This window comes from Rhinolophus ferrumequinum, chromosome X (assembly GCF_004115265.2).
Source record: "Rhinolophus ferrumequinum isolate MPI-CBG mRhiFer1 chromosome X, mRhiFer1_v1.p, whole genome shotgun sequence".
NCBI lineage: Eukaryota > Metazoa > Chordata > Mammalia > Chiroptera > Rhinolophidae > Rhinolophus > Rhinolophus ferrumequinum.
In genome coordinates this window covers 120,391,229-120,412,148 of record NC_046284.1, presented here as the reverse complement: position 1 = coordinate 120,412,148, position 20,920 = coordinate 120,391,229, and the positions used below count along the sequence as shown (strand labels likewise).

Below are 20,920 nucleotides of genomic sequence, written 5' to 3'. Positions count from 1 at the left end.
ATAATGACAATAAAACTTCCCGGAACTCAGCGTGTCTGACTGAATTTTAGTTTGTGGTGAAATACAATAAACTAATGGCTTGGGACACAGCATAGATTCCATGAGGAGTCGGGGGGAAACAGTTATGCATAGACCATTGGAAAGTTCCCTCAACCTTGGGCATAACCTTTGCACTAATGAGCAATATTATTCCCTGTAGGTTGCCACCCCCCTGGCTGCAGTATTCCTGATTAGCTGGTTAGCCTGAAGCTATGCAAAGTGTGGTCCTTGGACCAGCAGCAGTTAATTATTGGGAAGTTGGAAATGCGAAACCTTGAGCCACTCCCACATCTGCTGCATGTGAATCTGCATTTGAACAAGATCTCCAGGAGATGTTCTTTCTAGTTGGAGGCAAGCTGGTGTAAGTGGGGGCCCCCCAAAGCTGGGGTCTTGACAGAAAGGAGCATTGTAATATGTCGTGTGACAGGGCATCAATAATCCATAGTCTATAATAGCAAAAAGAGTTATAAAGGCCAAATAAATACATTTGGGCAGATCCCAGATTATCCACCTAAAGTGCAAATCTCAAACCTTTGCAGCTCTATAAAATCCCTTGAGTAGGAAAAAAAGTAGGGGGAAGAGGGAAGACACGCCTGAAGACAGAGAGCTGCAGGGCTGCACCCCGGGGGCAATGCAAGACATTAAGCAGAACAACGTACAAAGTAATTTAAAAATGTAAGTGACAGAAAAAATAACTTCTAGCAGAGCTTTATGCATGTAGTGTATATTAAATAAACACTGCCCAAAGTTTCACACACTAAATGAATTACAAAATTTCACCCCGTTCACCTGCACAAACCAGTCCTATGTCAGAGTAGTTGTATGCTCATGTTAGCACAAGAGAACAGTTTCCATCATAGCTAAATAGCCAATGGTGTAGATGTGACGTTAAAATCACTTTTCCTATGTGTTGTTTGTCATTTTAGGTTTTGAAGACGTGAGTGAGTTCATGCATTTCCTCTTACTGCCGTTACGATTAACGGGTCTGTAAAAACGTCTAACGACTAAAATTAGTATCTCCTCATTCTAACTGATTTTCCTAGTGAGCTACATGGTATTGTATGATCCCAAATATTTTCCGCCCTCCCTAGGAGGGATGGCACATCCATACTACACATACTTCTTTGTCCCATTGGTGCCACTCTGGGCTCTGTGATTTGCTCAGCCAATGGGCTCAGAGGAGAAGTGGCAAGTGCCACATTGGAGCTGTATCACTACAAACTCGGGACACGTACATGGGAATATTTACTCATAAACATCCCAAAGAATAAAGCTAAACCTATTGAGCGGTTGTTCAGCCTCTCAAAATCCTGACTTCCCTCATCCCGCTATTTTCTTGATGGTCAAACTACCGAAAGGAGGGGAAATCATTACCTGGAACAAATGTCTCCCTTTCCACGTTTTCTTCAACTACTATGCAGTCAGGCTGCTCTCTTCCAGGCTCTCCGACACCCTGCTTTCAGAGCTACCAAGGACACTGGAGTCCATTCTACTGTCCTCACATCTGACTAGCCACGAGACATTGAGAAAGCTACTCTCTACATCATACCTTGCACACCAGCCAAAGAAAATTAATACATTCCCTTCCCATCTACAAACGCTGCTTTGAAAGGCCAACGGTATTAATTTATGTGAAGATTTTTGCCATCTGAAATGTTAACCAAATGAAACATATTAACATCATGACTGAAGATCAAGCCAAAGTTGCTTTCCACACATTTTGGGAGGAATCTAGAAGAAATAAAAACGTCACATTACCACTCATGTACGTTAAGGATGTGAAAGAATTATACTGATCAGAAGGTACTTTTGAGAGCACAGAGTGTAAGAATTCTGATTCAGACAGCAAGATTTATATCCAACCCTACATCCCATCCCTTCATCCTACTTAATGAGAACAGGGACAGGCACACAGATAGCATATATTTAAAGCTTAACAAACGTCAAGTGAGCTAAGAAGGATAAATAAAGGAGAGAGCAATGTAATGAGGTCCCATGCCTCACGAATCTTGGGTTCCACATGCAATCACATAAAAGCACAAAACTACTAGACAATGAATGTCAACATGAACACAGCATTTTGTTAGCACATAGGAGGGACTGACTAAATGGTCCTGGGACTAGAGAAATATAAAGGTCAGGGAAGTCTGCACAGAAGAAATTAAATCTGGCCATTGGAGAAAAAGATTTTCACACCAAAATATGGGAACATCCGGTTTCCAGTTCTACATGTAAAGAACTTGTAAGTGGATGCTCCATCTTAACAACAAATAAAAAGCTGAACAGACTGAAGAATCAACAACTCTGCTTGGATCCATCCGAGAAGGGAGGACACAGAACAAACCATGGCTCCCATGAATGGAGAGACCGACTGGTGAAGACAGGGAGTCACGGATTACCTCAGCAGAAATCCACAAGTGGAAGCCACCGTGGGAAATACTGCCGGGTACAAAAGCTGAACTGCAATTGACTAAAGGCTGGAGGCTTTTTTAACAATTCTGGGAGGTTCAAACTTCAGGGGGACCCAGTTATGAGGGGGCCCCCTAATATTGTGAGATTTACCGTCCAAGAGCTCCACCAGATAGCCACAGTAAATACTGGAGAAAAACTCCCTCAAGATTCTGCAGAGGGAGGGGACAGGAGGCATTCTGAAATATGCCAGAGCACTCTGGTCTCCTCGGCAGGGTCTTCAGGAAAATCAGTTAACCAGACCGACCCTAAACTGCTGGGTAGTATTAGAGCCTAAGTGACCTCAGGAAAGGAAATCCCCAACGCCAACCGGCTTTAGCCAGCCTGTCCCACCTGAAGGGGGTGGGGAGAAAACATTTCTGAAACACCTTTGAAATGCACAGTCCAGAACGCTTCCCCGCCCCACACACCTAACCACCACTTCACTTAAGGCCTATTCACGACAGTTGCTTTTACCAGGTAGATCACATTCAGCTCTCAAGAAAAAAGTACAAGGCATAGCAAAAGTTAAAAGAAAAACAAACAAAAACAGTTACAGGAGGAAAAGCAACCATTAGCACCGGACATGACATACATGTTAGAAATATCAGATCAGGAATTTAAAACAACTATCATTAATATGCTAATAGCTATAATGGGAAAAGTTGACTGCATGAAGAACAGAGAAGCAAGGTAAGCACAAAGATGGAAATCTTAAGAAAGAACCAAAAAGAAATGCTACAGATAAAAAGTAATGGACAGAAATACTTAAAAAGTTGAGAGAAAAAAGGCACCAACAAGAGTTCTGTACGCTGTGAAGTTATCCTTCAAACATGAAGGAGAAATAAAGACTTTCTCAGACAAAAGAAAAAAAAAATTGAGTTCATTTTTCGGTAGTAGACCTACCTTGCACAAAATGTTGAAAAGTTCTCTACAGAGAAGAAAAATAATATAAATCAGAAACTCAGATCTACATAAACAAAGGAAGAACATCGAAGAAGAAATAAGTGAGGATAAATTTTTAAATGTTATTGATTCTTAATTAATAACACTTTGTTCAAAATAATAGTAACAACAATGTATTCAACAATATGTATATTTCTGTATGCTTATATATAAGTGAAAGGAATGATAGCAACGAAGGAATTAAAATTATTTTTATTATTATACACTACCAGTGAAGTGGTATAGTATTATTTGAAAGTGGCCTGGGATTAATTGTAAATGTATACTGCAAATTTAAGTCAACCACTAAAAGAAGTTTAAAAAGAAGTATGACCAATATGCCAGAAAAAGGGGACAAAGTGGAATCATGTAAAAGCCTCAATGAAAACCACAAAAGACAGAAGACAAAAAAATGGGAACAAAGAGCAACAAACAAAAACAGTAATGAATATGGTAGATATTAATCTAACTATGTCAATAATCCCGTTGAATGTCAATGGTCTAAAAGCACCAATTAGAAGACAGACATTGTCAGAGTGGATCAAAAAATAAGCACCAACTATATACTGTCTACAAGATGCCCACCTTAAACATAAAGACACATATAGATTAAAAGTAAATAGATGGAGAATATATACTAGGATAACACTAATCGAAAGAAAGCAGATTAGCTAGATCAATTTTAGACAGAGCAGACTTCAAAGTAAAGAAAGTTATTGGGATAAAGAAGGGCATTACATAGTGATAAAGGGATCGATGCCCCAAGAAGACATAACAGATCTTAACACGTAGGTACCTAACAATAGAGCGTCAAACGACATGAGACAGAGACGAATAAATTGCAAGAAGAAACAGATGCATTGACTATGTAGTTGGAGACTTCAACAGCCCTCGTTCCGAAATGGACAGGTCCAGCAGGCAGAAAACCTATGAGGACACAGCTGACCTCAACAGCCATCAATCAAGTGTACATAATTGACACCTATGGACTACTCCACCCAACGACAGCAGACCACACGTTTTTCTTGAGCTCACATGACGCATTCACCAAGATAGACCACATTCTGGGCTGTAAGACACACCTTAACAAATTTGAAAGAACAGGTATCATACAATGTCTGCTCCCAGATCACCATGGAATTAAAACTAGTAATTAATAGCAGAAAATAACTGGAAAACCCCAAAACACATGGAGATTAAACAACACACTTCTAAATAACATAGGGGTCAAAGAAGAAATCTCAAAAGGAGTTTAAAATTATTTTGAACTAAATGAAAAAGAAAACCCAACTTTTCAAAAATCTATGGTATATAGTGAAAATAGTGCTTAGAGGAAAATGTATAGCATTGAATGTATATATTAGAAAAGAAGAAAGATCTAAAATCAATAATCTGAGTTTCTACCTTAGAAAACTAGAAAAAGAACAAATCCAATCCAAAATAAGCAGAAGAAAAGAAAGAATCAGAATTAAAGCAGAAATCAAAGAAATTGAAAACAGGAAATCAAAGAAAATTAGCAAAACCAAAAGCTGGTTCTTGGAAAAGATCGATAAAATAGTTAAGTCTCTAGTCAGCTAACAAAGAAAATGAAAGAAGATACAAATTACTAATATCAGAAGTGAAAGAAGGGTCGTATCACCACAGATTCTGTGGAAATTTAGAGGATAATAAAAGAATGCTATGAACAATTCTATGCCTACAAACTTGGGAAACTAGATACAATAGACGAATTCTTTAAAAGACACAATCTGCGAAAACTCACATAAGAAAAAGATGATCTGAGTAGGTCTGTATCTATTATATTAAAGGAGTTAAGTCAATAATTAGTAACCTTCCAAAAAAGAAAGCACCAGGCTCAAATGGGTTCACTGGTGAACCTACCAAATATTTAATGATAGAATTATACCAATTACCTACAATATTTTTTCGAAAATAGAAGCAGAGGGAATGCTTTCTCACTCATTCTATATGGTTGGCATTATCCTAATGCCCAAACCAGACAATGATACTACAAGAAAACTGTAGACAAATCTCATGAACACAGATGCAAACCCTCAAGAAAATGTTAGCAAATAGAACCCAAAAGAGCATGAGAAGAATTACACACCACCATCAAGTGGGATTTATCCCCGCAATGCCAGGCTGGTCCGACATTCAAAAATGAATGAATGTAGCTCATCACAACAGCAGACTGAAAGAGGAAAATCACGTGGTCATATCTATAGATGCAGAAAAAGCATTTGACAACATCCAACACCCATGCATGCTAAAAACTCTTAGAAAGCTAGGAAGACAGAATAACTTCTTCAACTTGATGGAGACTATCTAGGAAAAGCCAACCGCTATCCTCATACTTCACGGTGAAAAACGCAAAGCTACCCTGGACCAGCAGAACCCACTGGAAGACTCTCAGAAATGCAGAATCTCAGGCGCCAGCCCAACTGTCTGACTAGAGGTCGGACTCAGGTGTCTGTATTTGAGAGAGCTCACGAAGAGACTCTTTAGCATGCTCATGTTTGAGACGCATTCCTCTTAGACGATGGGAGCCGTGAAAGAGTCACAGTCATGGCCAAGGGACGAGTATGTCTCAGGAATAAGCCCACGCTCGCGGTAGAGCAGGGAGGAGGGCAAAGGAGCTTGAGGCATGAATCTGAAGGACTTTGCAGAAGGTGTAAAGGTACATATAGGTGGGTAGAAAGGTAAAGGAGAGGGAGGCACTGAGGAAGATTTGGAGGGTTTGGGCTTGGAGGAGTGAGGGACCAGTCATGTCTTTCATTAACACTGAGAATCAGGAACAGGGGTAGGTGTGGGGAGGGCAAATGAGCAACTTGCTGCAGGTCCTGGAATTCGTAAGTCACACCGTCAGCACTGCAGCCCAAAGACCAAATTCTCTCCCCCGTGTGGCTCATGCAAACAGCAGAAGAAATCTGTTTAAACTAGGTCATAAGAATGAAGGGTTTTTATAAGGCCATATATCAGAAATGATGGAGTTGAAATCTGGAAGTCAGGATGGAAGTATCACAGAGGTTTGTGTATGTATAGATAGCTGGATGGAGGAATATTGAGAAGATTGAAGACATTTCATCAGCCAAAAATGGAGTCCCACTCTGCCTTCCAAATATCAGAGGGCAAAGGTCACTGTGTTATTTCCATTCGATTTTGGTGATTCAGAAAGAGAGGCATCAACTCCATAGTTTAAGTATCGTAAGGCTTCATTTCCGCTGCCATCAATGCTTTGTTGATACAAGTCCAAGTCCGAGGCAGGCAAGCTCTTGTGGCCTAAGCTCTGATCAAGACCCCAAAGAATCGCAGCGAATGTTGTAACATCAGGCTTTCAAGCACAGTGGCCCACAGGCACGAGGATGTGATTTCCCCCCACCTACATGAGTTTTTGCTGCCAAATCGTGTAGTAGGACTGAGGGGGAAATGATTTAGGATCTAGAAAAGCCTCCGGTGTGTGTAATTTAATATTCCATCAGAGTTCACATCTCCTTGTAATAGTCTCCATTACCAGTTGGAAAACAAAAGTTCTAAGGCGTTTCATTGTCTTTTTGTCTCAATCTGACAAAAAAACAGAACAACACAAAACAACCGAAATAGGGAAACAGAGATCCAGGGTGTGCAGGGCAAAGGTGAGAAAGGTTGGGAGGGAAAGGGAACAGCATTCCAGAGCTTTAGAATACAGCACGTAAACGTATTTGCCGTGAATTTGCTCTGGGTCTTCCAACTACAGTCTGTCTTTACCGAGACGAGCAGCAGACCTCTGGGTGATCGGAACACTTTTCGATGCGACTTCATGCAACACTTGCGAGATGGCCAAGATTTACAGTTGATTAGCCTGCATAGTTCACTTGCTTTCTCAAAAGATTCTCGGGAGGGATTATTTCTGTGCCCAAAGAGCCCTAGAGCAAAGGCAGGGCTGCCCACAGCCGTCACGTGAATTCCCCAGACACAGGACACTGTGCTCACTGAAGCAGATAAAGCAAAGTTAAAGAAGCATTTAGTTCTTCAGAATGCGAGCCTTAGTAAGTATCTTTTTGTGGCAGGATTTAGGAAGAGGGGCGGGTTACCCTTTAGTGTACGCATTATGTCCTCCTACAAAAAGGGAAAACGTGCATACAGTGGGATGGAAAAAGCCAAAACTCGCATGCCCCCTTCCCCTCCCTCGGGGAAAGCTGCTGAACACACCCCTCCCCAACTCGAAACCATGAATCCTCACAGCTTAACAGTCCCGAAGGCTTTGTGCAGTTTCTCTTGGGAAACACAGCTCATTCATCTGCAACCACCCAAGTTCAACCTTGCGGCTGTGAGAACCGGGAGCCGAGGGGCCGTCCAAAGCTCCGCCAGAGAACCGAGGCAAGCTGGGTGGAAGGGAGAGCTGGGCAGCGCCCCCTTCTCGCGACCAGGCTCCCACCCGGGCACGTGAAAAAAGCCTGCGGAAGGCCGAACTCTAAAACGGTCGCCGCGTGCATGGTGTGAAGCTGGTCCTGGCCCACGGCTTTCACAGCCCTTGTAAACAGTGTTCCCTGTGTGGAATCTGACGCAGCAGCGTTAGTCACTTGTATTACTTAATGTGCATATTGTTTGGGAAGGCAGAGCCATGTGATCCCGTCTTTCTAACCACCAGCACATTTCTCCTGTTCAGCTCAGCCTGAGGTTCTCCTCAACCTGCCTTCAAACATGAATAAACACACGCCCCCGTGAGCTCTGGGAAGAATGAAAATCACATCCACCATGACCCCCCCACTCTGCCGGGGTGGGCTTTGCACTGTAATCTTGAGAAGGTGATACCTAGGTCATGCACGTCTATTTCTCATGCTTAGATTTTCAATACGGGCTCCCATGACCTAAGGCACATTGAGAAAGTCCTTCACAGAAATCAACATAAATATTTACTGCTAATAATAATAAAAATAGAGGGTGGGGGCGGGAGAGAGAGAGCGCTTTGCAACGTACACACTATGTCATTTCTTCCCTCGCACAAATGGAAAATGAACGCACCCACACTGGTAGCTACATTCTGAAAAGACCCAGTTGAGAGAAGTCCTTTCTTTATTGTGTAGTTTTAAAGATGATTCTTTGACCTCTGCTATTTGTGACTTGAGATCTGTGAAGACAAGGGCCAAACCCCTTTGGCTCCAAATGGCACACACGCACAAAAGCCTTTCACCTTTGTTCCACGTACCTCATCTTCCCTCAGAACAAGTTTATCCCGCACTCCCTGGTTTCGTCACTTCAATGGTCCTTTCTTGTTGCCTCTCCCCGGTCACCGTGGTTCCCTAAGTCACAAGAGGCCACCATCGCTTGTTTCCATTGACAGTAGGAAGCCAAACCAACCCTACCGAGCTGGAAAGCCACTGCTACGAGTATAAGTGTCTTGACACCTCATCTCAACTAACCATGAAATTGTGCATAAAATGGTTGAGGAAGCTAAAGAACTTATCAGGCAAGTTTCAGCTACAATATGACCCCTTTCTAGTTGTTTATTATTGTATGGATTGATGTATGGCATCTCTCCTTCTTAAAGGGAGTCAAGATGATTTACAAAAAGCCACGTGATATAGCCAGAATGCAAATCTGAAATGGGTGGGAACAATGAGATAAAGGAAACAAAAATAAAAACTGGGACATTAAATGAACATGTGGAGTCAGGGATAAACCTGGTGTGCTTTGTCGAAGACAGGCTATTTTACCTTTTCACTTTATGCACAGCCAGTTCTAAAGGGGGGTGGGGACACGACCGGTTAGAAAACCCACAGTACCCATAGCCTAACACGTTGCCCATTTTCCAGAGAAAGCATAATTAGTACCGATGCTGCGGCCAGAATAGATGTCTTTCCATATTCCCTCCCGAACATTGCGTGGACCGACAGACCGGGGACCTCAGCAATTCCTCAGAGGGACCTGAGCGGCTGGGTTTGTGCAATACTGTTCTGAGAACACCACACACTTTGCATTATAGCAACTTGTGAGTCAGTGAAAGCCACTCGTTAAGGGATGAGTTTGACATGGCGACGCTACCCGGCTGCGTCTTGTAATCAAGGCATAGCTTGTAGAGCATCTGGAAACTATATATCCAGCAGACGTGTATAAATATGGTTTCTCTCGGGTGCCTTTTGATACCACAAGGAAACCATGAGTTTGATGTTCTTTGGCAAGTGTCAGCAGTGCAGTGGCTGTGTTGACATGTCATTGTCATTTCATAGCTTGCAGAACTGCTGTTAGCTATGATATCCACTGTGAAAATTAAAGAGCCTGGCGAGGATCTTTGTCTGAAAAAAAGGTAATGAGACCTCTGCCTCGACAAGCATCAACGGCGAAGGGAGGACTTGCCAAAGGTCCTCTTTAGAAAAAAATCATTCTCTCTTCCAACCCAGAAGGAAACAGAAGGTATGACCTCAGTGGTATATCCCGTACAGCATGACTACAATAATTTTAGGGTGCAAAAGAGTGTAAAATAAAAATCCAGTTTAGGTATCTCTCTCTCTCTCTCTCTCTCTCTCTCTCTCTCTGTCTCACACACACACACACACACACACACACACACACACACACACACACACACACTACAAATCACACAAAGAATACCATGCATTGAGCAACAGATCTTATAAGAAAGTTCTCGGACCCAAGCTAGCTGCAAAAATACCAAGGTAATTGAATGTGATTATTTAGAAGGTGAGAGAGGTTCTTCCGAATCACATAGGTAAAAAGGAAAAACTCATGAGAAAGGAGAATGACTTCAGTTCACAATTAGCCTACCATGCTTCTATCAGGAAAGTTACCCTACAAGAGCGTATGCTTGTTCACCCAGTAAAAAGAGCGTTGAAATTCAAACCTAGATTCATTTGCCTGTAATGACTGCTCTCTTCAAAAACATAGACACCTGATGTGTCCCAGACAGATTATGCACAAACACAAGTTAGGTTTCTAAGAGGAATTCCTGTGTACCACTACCCTGTTTCCCCGAAAATATGACTTCGCTGGACCATCAACTAGAATGCGTCTTTTGGAGCAAAAATTAATGTAAGAGCCAGTCTTGTTTTACTATAAGACCGGGTCTTGTCTAACATAATATAATATATGACCAGGTCTTATATTAATTTTTGCTCAAAAAGACGCATTAGAGCTGATGGTCCGGCTAAGTCTTATTTTCAGGGAAACATGGTAGGTACAACAAGTAGGCTTCACCCTCAGGTGAAGAACTGCCTATGGCATGGAGGCAAAATGATGGAACAAAAAAGCCACTGCAGACCCCTAAATGCCAGTGAGAGGTTTTACCCCAGTAGAGAATAGTATTTTGACAGAAACCCTCTTTGAAGAAGGGAGAGTAACATAACCCAATGCCATTCTGCCCACCCAGGCACTGAGATCCAAAGCTGTCTCCTCTCTGCAACATGGCAGCTCCCTTGAGTGGGTGCTGAGGCTTTGTGCCAGTTGATTAAACCCAACTTCTTCCAGCAATCAGAGCTCCTCTGGGGTCCCCGTAATGGGCCCTGGCTGACATGCTCTCCATTGGTTCAAAACGGGTTCCCTTCCTAAACCAGCTTTCAGGAGCCCTTCTTCCATCATAAACCAGGGAAGAAATTTCACTGGCCTCGTCTTTCATCGAAGGGAGGACCAATTCACAGTAAAGGATTAGGAAAGGGTGAGAATGAGGACTTACAGGGAGGTGGTTTTTCCCTCCCACCTGTCTTCGCTTGGACGTTTGCAGCAGGTGGGAGTCTTTGACACCGAGGAAAATGAACACAGAAAATCAGAAAGACATTGGGCTATTAATCTGTCCCACATTGAGTGGGAACCTAAATAAGAGCCTGTTCTTTCCCTTACGTATTTGTGGTGCTAAAAGCCTGGCCAGGAAGCTTTGCTGGTTTTTTCAGCAGCGAGGCTAGTTGTTAGCGGAAAACCCCTGGGATGTCCTAAATAGCTACTGTACACTAATATCACCCCAAAGCACACTAATATGTTTGATGAAAGTTCCCAGCGTGAGGGCAGGGGACATTTACCTCAAGAATCCAGTGAGGGAAAGCCAATGAGTGAGTCCCGTTCCCGCAGCCGGAATGCTGGAGGTTCCACTTAGAACAGCAAGCCTGCATTCCAGGGGGCCGTGACAGAGGCAAGATTGCAGCACACCTCTAATTGTTTAAATGTTAACTCACCCATCCACCTGCGTTATCGCTAGAAAGCACCCTGCTGGAAGCCTGCAGCACCACTCCTCACCACTGGTGAAATGAGGTTGGCACACTAGGTGTTTATTTAGCTACCTCATTTATAAGTTCTTTTGGGTTTTGTCTGCTTCACATTCTCTCACATCTCTCTCTCTCTTCCCCCGCAATTTCTGCCTTCCTATCCGAGACGATATCCATTTGATGTGGGAGGGAGTACCTGAGAAGGATGTTGTCCTTCTAAGCCCTCACTCAAGCTTGCAGATTTTCAACCACCTATAAGCTGAAATTCAAGAGCTCAAGTGTCCCTTAAGACAGGTGTCACCTCTTGGTAAGCACAAAGGAACATGGCTCACATAACCGTCACTGGGGGACTTAAATCCTGCCGTGTATGGCATGCTGCGCTAGGCCAGTAAGACAGATTTGCATTTGACACTTGTTATGAATCATGCTAATATAATATTGTATATGCAGATTGCTTTCTCAAGAGAACATTAGCCAAACATGAACACACCTCACAATTTCTTTTCATATGCATTCCACACAAATTATAATTCCACCACTGGCGTAAGGAGATAACAGAATAGTTTTCTCTTCTCTTCCCAGACCCTCACATCCTATTTACTCTCTGGCATGGTCTTTGCTGATGTAAAGAATAGCAGTGGTGCCCAAAATCATAGGAATTAATTATCCTATTGGAGAGGATTTCTGTAAGAGGCTCTTTCTTCCAGCGCACAAACCTATAGTTCTTTTTCTTCCCCTGACAGTCCGCTTGACAATCATTACCAATGGTGGCTCCACCTATGCAATTATTGGTAATTTCCAAAAGATGTCCATATTTTGGACAAGAGAATCTCAATGTACATTTACATTGTTCTGGGCGTTGATTATATAAAGTCGGGGAAATCGTATGAATATCAGTAAGTATTGCAATAGGCTTTACATGTTTTACAGTAGATAAAACATCTGTAACTCCGATCCATTGTTTCTTAGAATTGCAAAGAAATAAAGGATATTCAACATAATGCATTTCCATATGTGCCTGAGTTTTCACGGTCCCCCTATAAGTGTATTTTCCTTGGGCTCTATGGATTTACAGTTGTTACCACATAAATCAGAGAAAGCATCTAACACAAAACAAAAAACCTTCAGCAATCACATTCGGTTGTGTTTCAGAGGTCTGACCCTTATCCAGTAAATTTCACAGATGTCACATGAAGCCGTCCAGATGTTCATACAAGCAAAACCAATCTTCCTCACTTCTAAATTTGGCTCTGAATAAACCTGGGAAATGACTAAGAATTTGGAGTTATAGCCCTTATAAGAACCGAACTCCCACTGAGATCAAAGCCACATACCACTGCACCAACACGGGGCCCTAAATCACTGCTTTTCAGCACATAGCCTCAAAACCAAATGGGAGACAAACGTCGAGGGAGGGACTTATCACCCCCAAAAGGAGAAGGACCGAAGGACGAGCATGCTTGCTCTCCAGAGACACGTGGGCTGTCACCAAGACGGCCACAGTCAGATGCAATGTTTGCAAGGTAGCTGAGCGTGATGTTAAAGGAGAAATTGTCTAGGAAGTAACCGTATGACTCTCGTGCAAACATGGTGTGTCCCTGATCTGATTTAACTCATGCAATTCTGCAAGAACCAGTAATGCGTTGCATCTGGGTCAAAGGAGAAATCCAAGGAATGTTCACATGGTCCCACAAGTAGGGAATGTGGGAATGGACCAACAGACAGCTGCAGAAGAGCTATGCCTGGGGTAGGTGTCCATTGCACTCCCGTGGACGTAATTCATTTGCATTTCCACAGACAAGAATCACCTACACTATTATCTGCGTTCTACCATTTACAGAGTAGGAAAATGGCTCCAAGACAGCCAACAAGATAGATAACCCAGAAGCAGGTAATGGAGAGAACACCCAGAAATCTTTTCATTTTGCCCACTGTGAAGTCTTTCTCAATTCTTGCTGGCTCGGGTAATGACATTTTCACATGGAAGTTTCAGAAAATGGATGTTGCACATTTTCTTACTGTTGTTTCCCATTCATTCAGCAAATCCTCACCACACAACCAACCACGATGTCAGAAGCTGTCCGCTTTTAACGGTCAGTACATCAAGATATGTCTGTGTAAAGACAGAAGAATGCAATCGTGTTGTTTCATTGTAGTGTGCTTTCACAGACGTGAATACAGTGACATACAAGAAAGATTGGCACACTGTGGCAAATGGCCAGGTCCAGCCCGGCACCTGTTTCGGTACAGCCAGTGAGCTGAGAACTGTTCTTACATTTCCCAGTGATTGAGAAAATGATACAATGTCATGACAGGTGAAAAGTCTATGAAATTCAAATTTCAGTGTCTACAAAAAAAGCTGTATTGGAACACAGCCACGATCGTTCGTCCACTGGATGCCAATAGTTTGTCCACTGGATTACCAAACACCAGCGGTGACAACCCAAAATGTCTACTACCATAACCAAATGTTCCCTGGGGAGCAAAATCACCCCAGGTGAAGAACCACCAGCCTCCCCACCTTTGCTGGACAAGAAGGCACTACTCTGTGTTATCCAGGAACTGAATGGGGCTCAAGACCCTTGCGTGTACACGGTGCTGATTTCACTGTGCTGCTATCAGTCCAGGAAAACAGCGCAGATTTTCCCACTGAATGATAAATAATCATGCTAAGGCACACTGATACAAAATGGATTGCATATTACTTCACGCCCAGAGGTAATGCAGGAATTATGTCCTTTGGGGAGGAAAATATGGAATGTGTGGGTTTCATTCACTCGTCACAAGTATGTGTTGAGCAACTACTCTGTAGCAAACACCATTCTAGGCTCAGAGAACAGGGAGAACAGAGCTGATGCCCCCACGTAGCTGACTTTCTGGTGAAGGAAACGGATTCTCAGCAGGTAAAGGAATAAGTATATGATGTCATGTCAGGATGTGGTATGGGCAGTGAAGCTTGTAAGTGGCTGGTAGGGTGACCAGGAAAGCAAGGTTAGACAGAGCCGATGTTTTAGTCTGAGCAGGATGGGGGGTGGGGGTGGACATCCAAAGGTGTAAGGTAAGTAACAGCATGACTCAGCTGCTATGTTGTAAAGGGCCTTTCAAACAGGCACTTAAGACAAGAGAAGCAGCAGGGAGACCGAACAGGATGCCCATGGATTGGTCCAGGTAAGAGGTGAGGGTAGAATGGACAAGGTGGGGGGGTACAGTTAGATGGGAAGAACAGATCACATGCTGGAGGGATTCTGGAGGGACAGGCGTTGCAGAGAGTAACCAGAAATGACCAGAAAGTGTGCGGTTTCTATACCATATTACACAAGCCTTATCTTTTGACACATCTTCAGAAAGTTATATCATCAACATTAGTTCTGGGATTTTTTGTTTTTTGTTTTTGTTTTGTGTTTGACTCTTCTGTCCCAGTATTTGTTCGAGATGGTTTTTCAAGTCACTGATCTCTATGCCATAGACCAGAGGGGACACTGTTCCAAACTTGAGGACGCTTCTACCCATGTCCTGGATGATTGCAGGACCACTATGAACTACGTATATGCCTCAATCTCTCCACAGGTAAAGGAGTTACTTTCATTCACCGTTCAGCTCATTAACCTAAAGATGCAAAGGAAAAGCCTACACGTGCTTCATGAATCTCTAAAGAAATACAAATTCTACTTATCCATAAAGGTATCCAGTGATGCGAATATCCAAAGGAGATCAATTTTGTTTAACATGTAAGATTCCTTCCCAAGGATTCAGACTAAAGACAAACCTTAAATTTATGTCAGCTTCGTAATATATTCGTAATATAGTCAAGCTTCTGCTGGAGTTAGTTGTGGCTTATTGACTCCTTCTCCCTTTCAAGCAAAAGGAATTGATTTCTTTTCTTGTAAAAGTCAGTCTCCCGTGTCAACCTTGATCGTTCAATTACAAAAATATGGTTTAACAACGTGCAATCCGTTGCACTGCAATTTTCTTTAATTAGGATATTTTCATAGTAGTTCAAATGAACTACTTCCAAGTGTGTACATTTCTACTGTGAGTAAAAAGAATTAATTTCTCGATAGGATAAGAAGGGGTGCATAAATGACAAATAATCCTGATACAACAAATTATCATGTACGTAATACCCAAGTAATACAAAACAGGACAAAAGCACACTTATGAAATTTAGTTAGCTTCATGGCAAATGTATAAATATATGTGTATATATATATATATATAGTGTATATTATAATATATGTAATATATGTAATACACACGTGTGTGTGTGTATATTTTTTTTCCTGCAATGATGATATAAACAAATTATCCAAAACTCCACTTGAAGAACAATTATAGCAGCCCCTCCCTTATCCACCTGGGAAACATTCCAAGACCCCCAGTGGATGCCTGAAACCATGGATAGTACCGAACTGTGAATATACTATCTTTTTTCCTACACATACATGTACCTATGATAAAGTTTAATTTATGAATTAGCCACTCTAAAAGATGAACAACTAATAATAAAATAGAACGACTGTAACAATACACTGCAGTGAAAATTATGTGAATGTAGTCTTTCCAGCTCTGATAACCAATCTGATAGACGGCTACTAAGTGATAATAGGGTGTAAGAGGATGGATATTTGGGACAAACAGATGAGTCATATCCCAGGTGGGATGCAGCAGGACAGCCCAAGATTTTACCACAACACTCCGAATGGCACACAGTCTAAAACTTACAAATTGTTTACTTCTGGAATTTCCTATGCAATATTTTCAGACAAAGGTGGATGGCAGGTTATTGAACCAGAAAATGTCTTATCAGAGCAAATGCTTATGATATTATATAAAAAGAGTAAAAGGATCATAAACCAGACATTTCATTTCTGCTCAGGATCTAGAGAGTGAGAACTGAGCAAGCTTATTTTCACCACATTATTTCACATTCACATAACAATTCTGTTCCATTTTTAATAACATTCATGTGTATTAAATGACACAGTGCAGGCATGAATGTGGTAATTTTTCACTATAATAAAAGTTTTAGGTTTAGGAATATTATTCTACATATGCTTTGAGATAATGAGCTTGACAGACCTTTCAAAGTAATAACATTCTTTATGAGTATACTATTTTAGTGTTATTGTGTATTGCTCTGATGAAATTTTGGTTATAAAATAAAGAAATGCTTCAATTTTGGGTCTAATAGTAATAGCCATGAAATAAATCCCATCAAATGCTATTATGGTTCCAAACTTGCTCCAATATCTTTGGCAAGTTTAACCTTCACTCATTTATATAATCTGAATGTAAAACCTACTTCTAGACTGGAGCTAAAGTGCTGTCATATTGTGAGGTTTTGGGACTGAGGTAAGAAATGTATGCTATTGAACATATAAATGAGTATAATGACAACTTTACAATATGTGTATGCAACACGAAATATCCCAAAATGGAAAAGAGACTATTTGCTTAAAGGATGAAATTATTTAACCAGTAATTCCTACACAGAAACAAACTATATAAAAAAATAACACAGGTAAGTAGAATGTATTAAATCTTCTGGTCTAACTGGAAGATGTTTTCTCCTTAAACTTGTATTTTTGATTTAAAAAAATTACAAAATAAAGAGAGAAATAAGGTAGTAGACACAAATATTGATACAAGAACCATATTTTGCCGTGTATAATGCACACTTTTTTGCCCAAATTTGTGAGGGAAAAATAAGGATGTACATTATACAGGGGTAGTACTAATTCCATGTCTATATCAATGTTTTTAATTCTTTTATTTATGCTTATGCGTTAAAAGTGTAACACTAGAAATCAATAACGATATCCGTATGCAAGATAATACTCTGTATGGAATGGAATATGACAATCGCTTTTATTGAACTTACAACGAACTTGCAACTACGAAGAGTTCTTGGCCTTCTGGGATGCGTACATATCGTAAATGTGTCCCCGGTACATAAAATTTCTTGTACCTTGTATCCGTTCTTGTGTTTTGTAATTATTTGTTCCATACAATTTCTTATACCATAATATGTTTTAAAAAATACTAAAATTTCTTTGTAACACAAAAAACAAGTACCAAATGTAAACAAATAAAATTTTGAATTAAAATATTAAAACGAAAGATTTTTTTTTTCCCCCTGAAGTTTGGGTCAAAAATGTGGGTGTGCATTATACACGGCAAAATGTGGTATCTTGATGATTGCCGTGGTGGCTACAATGACTGATTATACACGTGATAAAACCTCATAGAACTATATACATCGTACCAATACCAATTGGTATTGCTTTTGATGTCGTTCTACAAACGCATAACGTGTAACCACTGGTGGAACTGGGTGTGAAGAGTACATGTTATTTCTCTGCACTACCTTTCCAGCTTCTTGTACCTCTATATTTACTCCCAAATCCCAAGTTTTTTCTTTTTTTAATACAGTATTGATGTGGTCATAAGAAACATACCTTAGAACATTGCTTGTGATTCTGGCACCAAACCATGGAACCATTGTTCTGCAAAAAGAAAAATAAATATTGACTCATGAAATAAGTTTCGAACTGAAAAGTACACGCACGTGTATGTCAATATAATTTTTAAATATTTGCGTTAACAAAAGACCGATGCTGCCATCCTCATAGGTGTCTCTCTTCCTAAGATAAAACATGTAAGTCCAGCTTTGTCCTTCACTTCATGATATAAATAAAGACAGACATATAAAATCAAAAGATTTCGAGTTGTCTAAAAGGAAAAGTGAGCCATGTCTCAAGGTGTGCTGAGCAATGGAATATTGACCATCAGGGAAAATGAACACGTAGACCTTTCTTTCAGAGGAAGTGGTTTTAGTAAATTTACAAGTTGGGCACCCTGCAGGCTGGTCCCAACCCATTCACAGTAATAAGAGTTTGAAATCAGATCTCATATGTAAACGCTTCTCTTGACCTTTTACAAGGATGAGGGACGAACTACCCCTGTGCCTCAGTTTATCCATCTGTAAAGCAAATCGACAATATTTCACGTATGAGGTCACTGGCATGACTAAATGAAATAATATTCATAAACCACTCAGCATGGCTTGATGTTCACTCAATAGAAAACAAATATTAAGACTATGATTTCTTACCCCTAACATTTGGATTTTTGCCTAGAAACTTCTCGTTCTACATGACTAAGATTTGAGTCACTTTTTTTCCTTTGGTTGCTATATTTAAGTCAGATTGTGCTAGGCTGTTGGTAGAAAAAGAAGAAACCATGACCCAATAATGAAGATGCTGTGAACTCCAGGTCTTTGGAGTTTAGGTCGGGTCTGAGATAAAATAGTCGGTTTCTTGCTTGAACCTCTAAACTTTTAATTTTAAGAAAGTCAGTATGGATAGAATATTATTGCGTGCGCAGTTAAGAGGAAACCATCAAACCGATAACATAGTTTTAAAAAATATTTTATACAAGTTTATTGAGATACATAATTCACATAAAAATCAGTTGTGGAAAGCACACAATTCAGTGGTTTTAGTATATCCACAAGAGTATGCAACGAACCATCACTCATTTTGCACATTTCCATCAACCCAGATAGAAACCCGTACCTATTTAGTAGTCACACCCCATTCTGTCCTCTTTCCCCAGCCCCTGGCCACCTCTAATCTACTTTCTTTCTCTACAGATTGGCCTACTTTGGACATGTCGTGTAAATGGAACCATTCAATGTGTGGTCTTCTGTGTCTGGCTTCTTTCATTTCATCATCTTTTACACTGCGCCAAAGGGTACAGTAGGTTTGCTTCATCGATGGTGTCCCATGTATCGGAACGTCCTTCTATTTGATTGTCAAATTCTACTGTATGGATAGGCCACATGTTTGTCTTCCACTCCCAGTAACGTACCTTCACATCTCCCATTCTCAATAATATAGGATTAATAACACATAATCACATAGGATCTTAATAACGTAGGATTCCCAAAACCACCGGATAGATCGCAACTGTATAGCATGAGGGATTTTCTCTTCTGGGTGAAGATTAGTAGGCAAAAAAGGTCTCAGTCCCGATGTGAGGCTCTCACGATGAAAAGCTCTCTGCCCTTTGTCCCTAACGGCCCTTTGCGGCCTCAACTTCCCCAAACTGCCATCCATCCCTCTGAGTTCAGTTCATCTGGCACCACCTCCCCATCCCCCTACAGAGTCCCATGCAGCCTTACTGAGCCCTCAGCGCTCCTGCGGATCAGTGTTCTTGGGTCAGACCAGCGAGGAGTGGAGCTGGAGGAGTCCAGGAACAGCCTGGGACAAGATTCAGTCTGATTTCTGGCAGGGTGTGCGGCGGAGAAATAATTAGATTGAGTATCAGCCAAAGCTGGACAAATACTGGAAATGAAGCGTTAGTAGAAAGCGTACAAGAAAGAGAGCATTATGTACAGATTGACGTTCCATAAAAGGAGCCCTTGGTTTGGTGACAAACGGACAGTTCACAGGGGGGGTGACGCCGGCTGAGGTGTGGTTGTAAACAGGGTGATAACTGCAGAAAGCGGGGGCCAGACACTGCAAAGCGCGCGATGGCAAAGCTGAGAGCAGGGCCCAGGCCACTTCGAAGAACTTCCCAAGCGAGAGCCTCCTTCATCATCTTTTCCAGAAAGGGTCTTTCCTGTGTGCCCTGGGCATAATGTCTCCCGCTGGGACATCCTAGGACCATGTCTGTCAGAGCGCCACCTGGCCCTGACTTCGGCGCTCCAGGCTCAAGACCCAGCGATGGAAAGCAGTGAGGAACCTCCTAGAGAGACTCAGAGCTGAAGTAAATGGGCTCCGACCTTGGAGACGGGGTCAAGTGACCTTGGAGGGTCCCCATCTGAGGATCTGCAGCCTCCTGGAGTCCAGTCAGAAGTCCTGTACTTGCTCTGGAAACCTTGCCATTGGACCAGCTTCCATCTCCTTCCCGCCCAGGCCTTTCTGTTCCTGGGCAGATGGGCAGGACCTCTGCAGGAGAGAAGGGAGCCCCTAGCTGCCACTGCAGGTGCGGTCGTGCTCTCGGAAGATGAACGATACTCTCCTCCGCCATGGGAGACCTTTCCTTTGATCTAAGTCTTCGCCCCCAAACTACAACGTGGTCCAGGAAGCAGGGCTTCCTGGTTTCGCTTTGCTTGAATGTCTGACACTTAGCAACCAGACGCGCTCCTGGTTCTCTGCGAGGTGACATCCATCAAAGGCCACACATGGATGACTGGGGTTGCAAAGGTGGGCATGGCCACTGCTGCCTGCCCCAAACTAGTGGTTGACAAAGATATTACCAATGGGGTAATAAGCCTCTGACGTGGTTATCAT

At 41.8% G+C, this 20,920-nt stretch overlaps 1 protein-coding gene across 4 annotated transcripts in view; it reads right to left on the bottom strand.

The window, feature by feature from the left end:
• The window catches only part of ANOS1 (anosmin 1), a 515,987-nt gene that overhangs the window by 102,958 nt on the left and 392,109 nt on the right, over positions 1-20,920 (bottom strand). For all 4 annotated transcript variants that reach the window (XM_033107670.1, XM_033107678.1, XM_033107686.1 and 1 more), the window contains one exon: positions 18,080-18,127. In XM_033107670.1, coding sequence (XP_032963561.1) covers positions 18,080-18,127 — 48 coding nt within the window. The remainder of the gene's footprint in view (positions 1-18,079; positions 18,128-20,920) is intronic.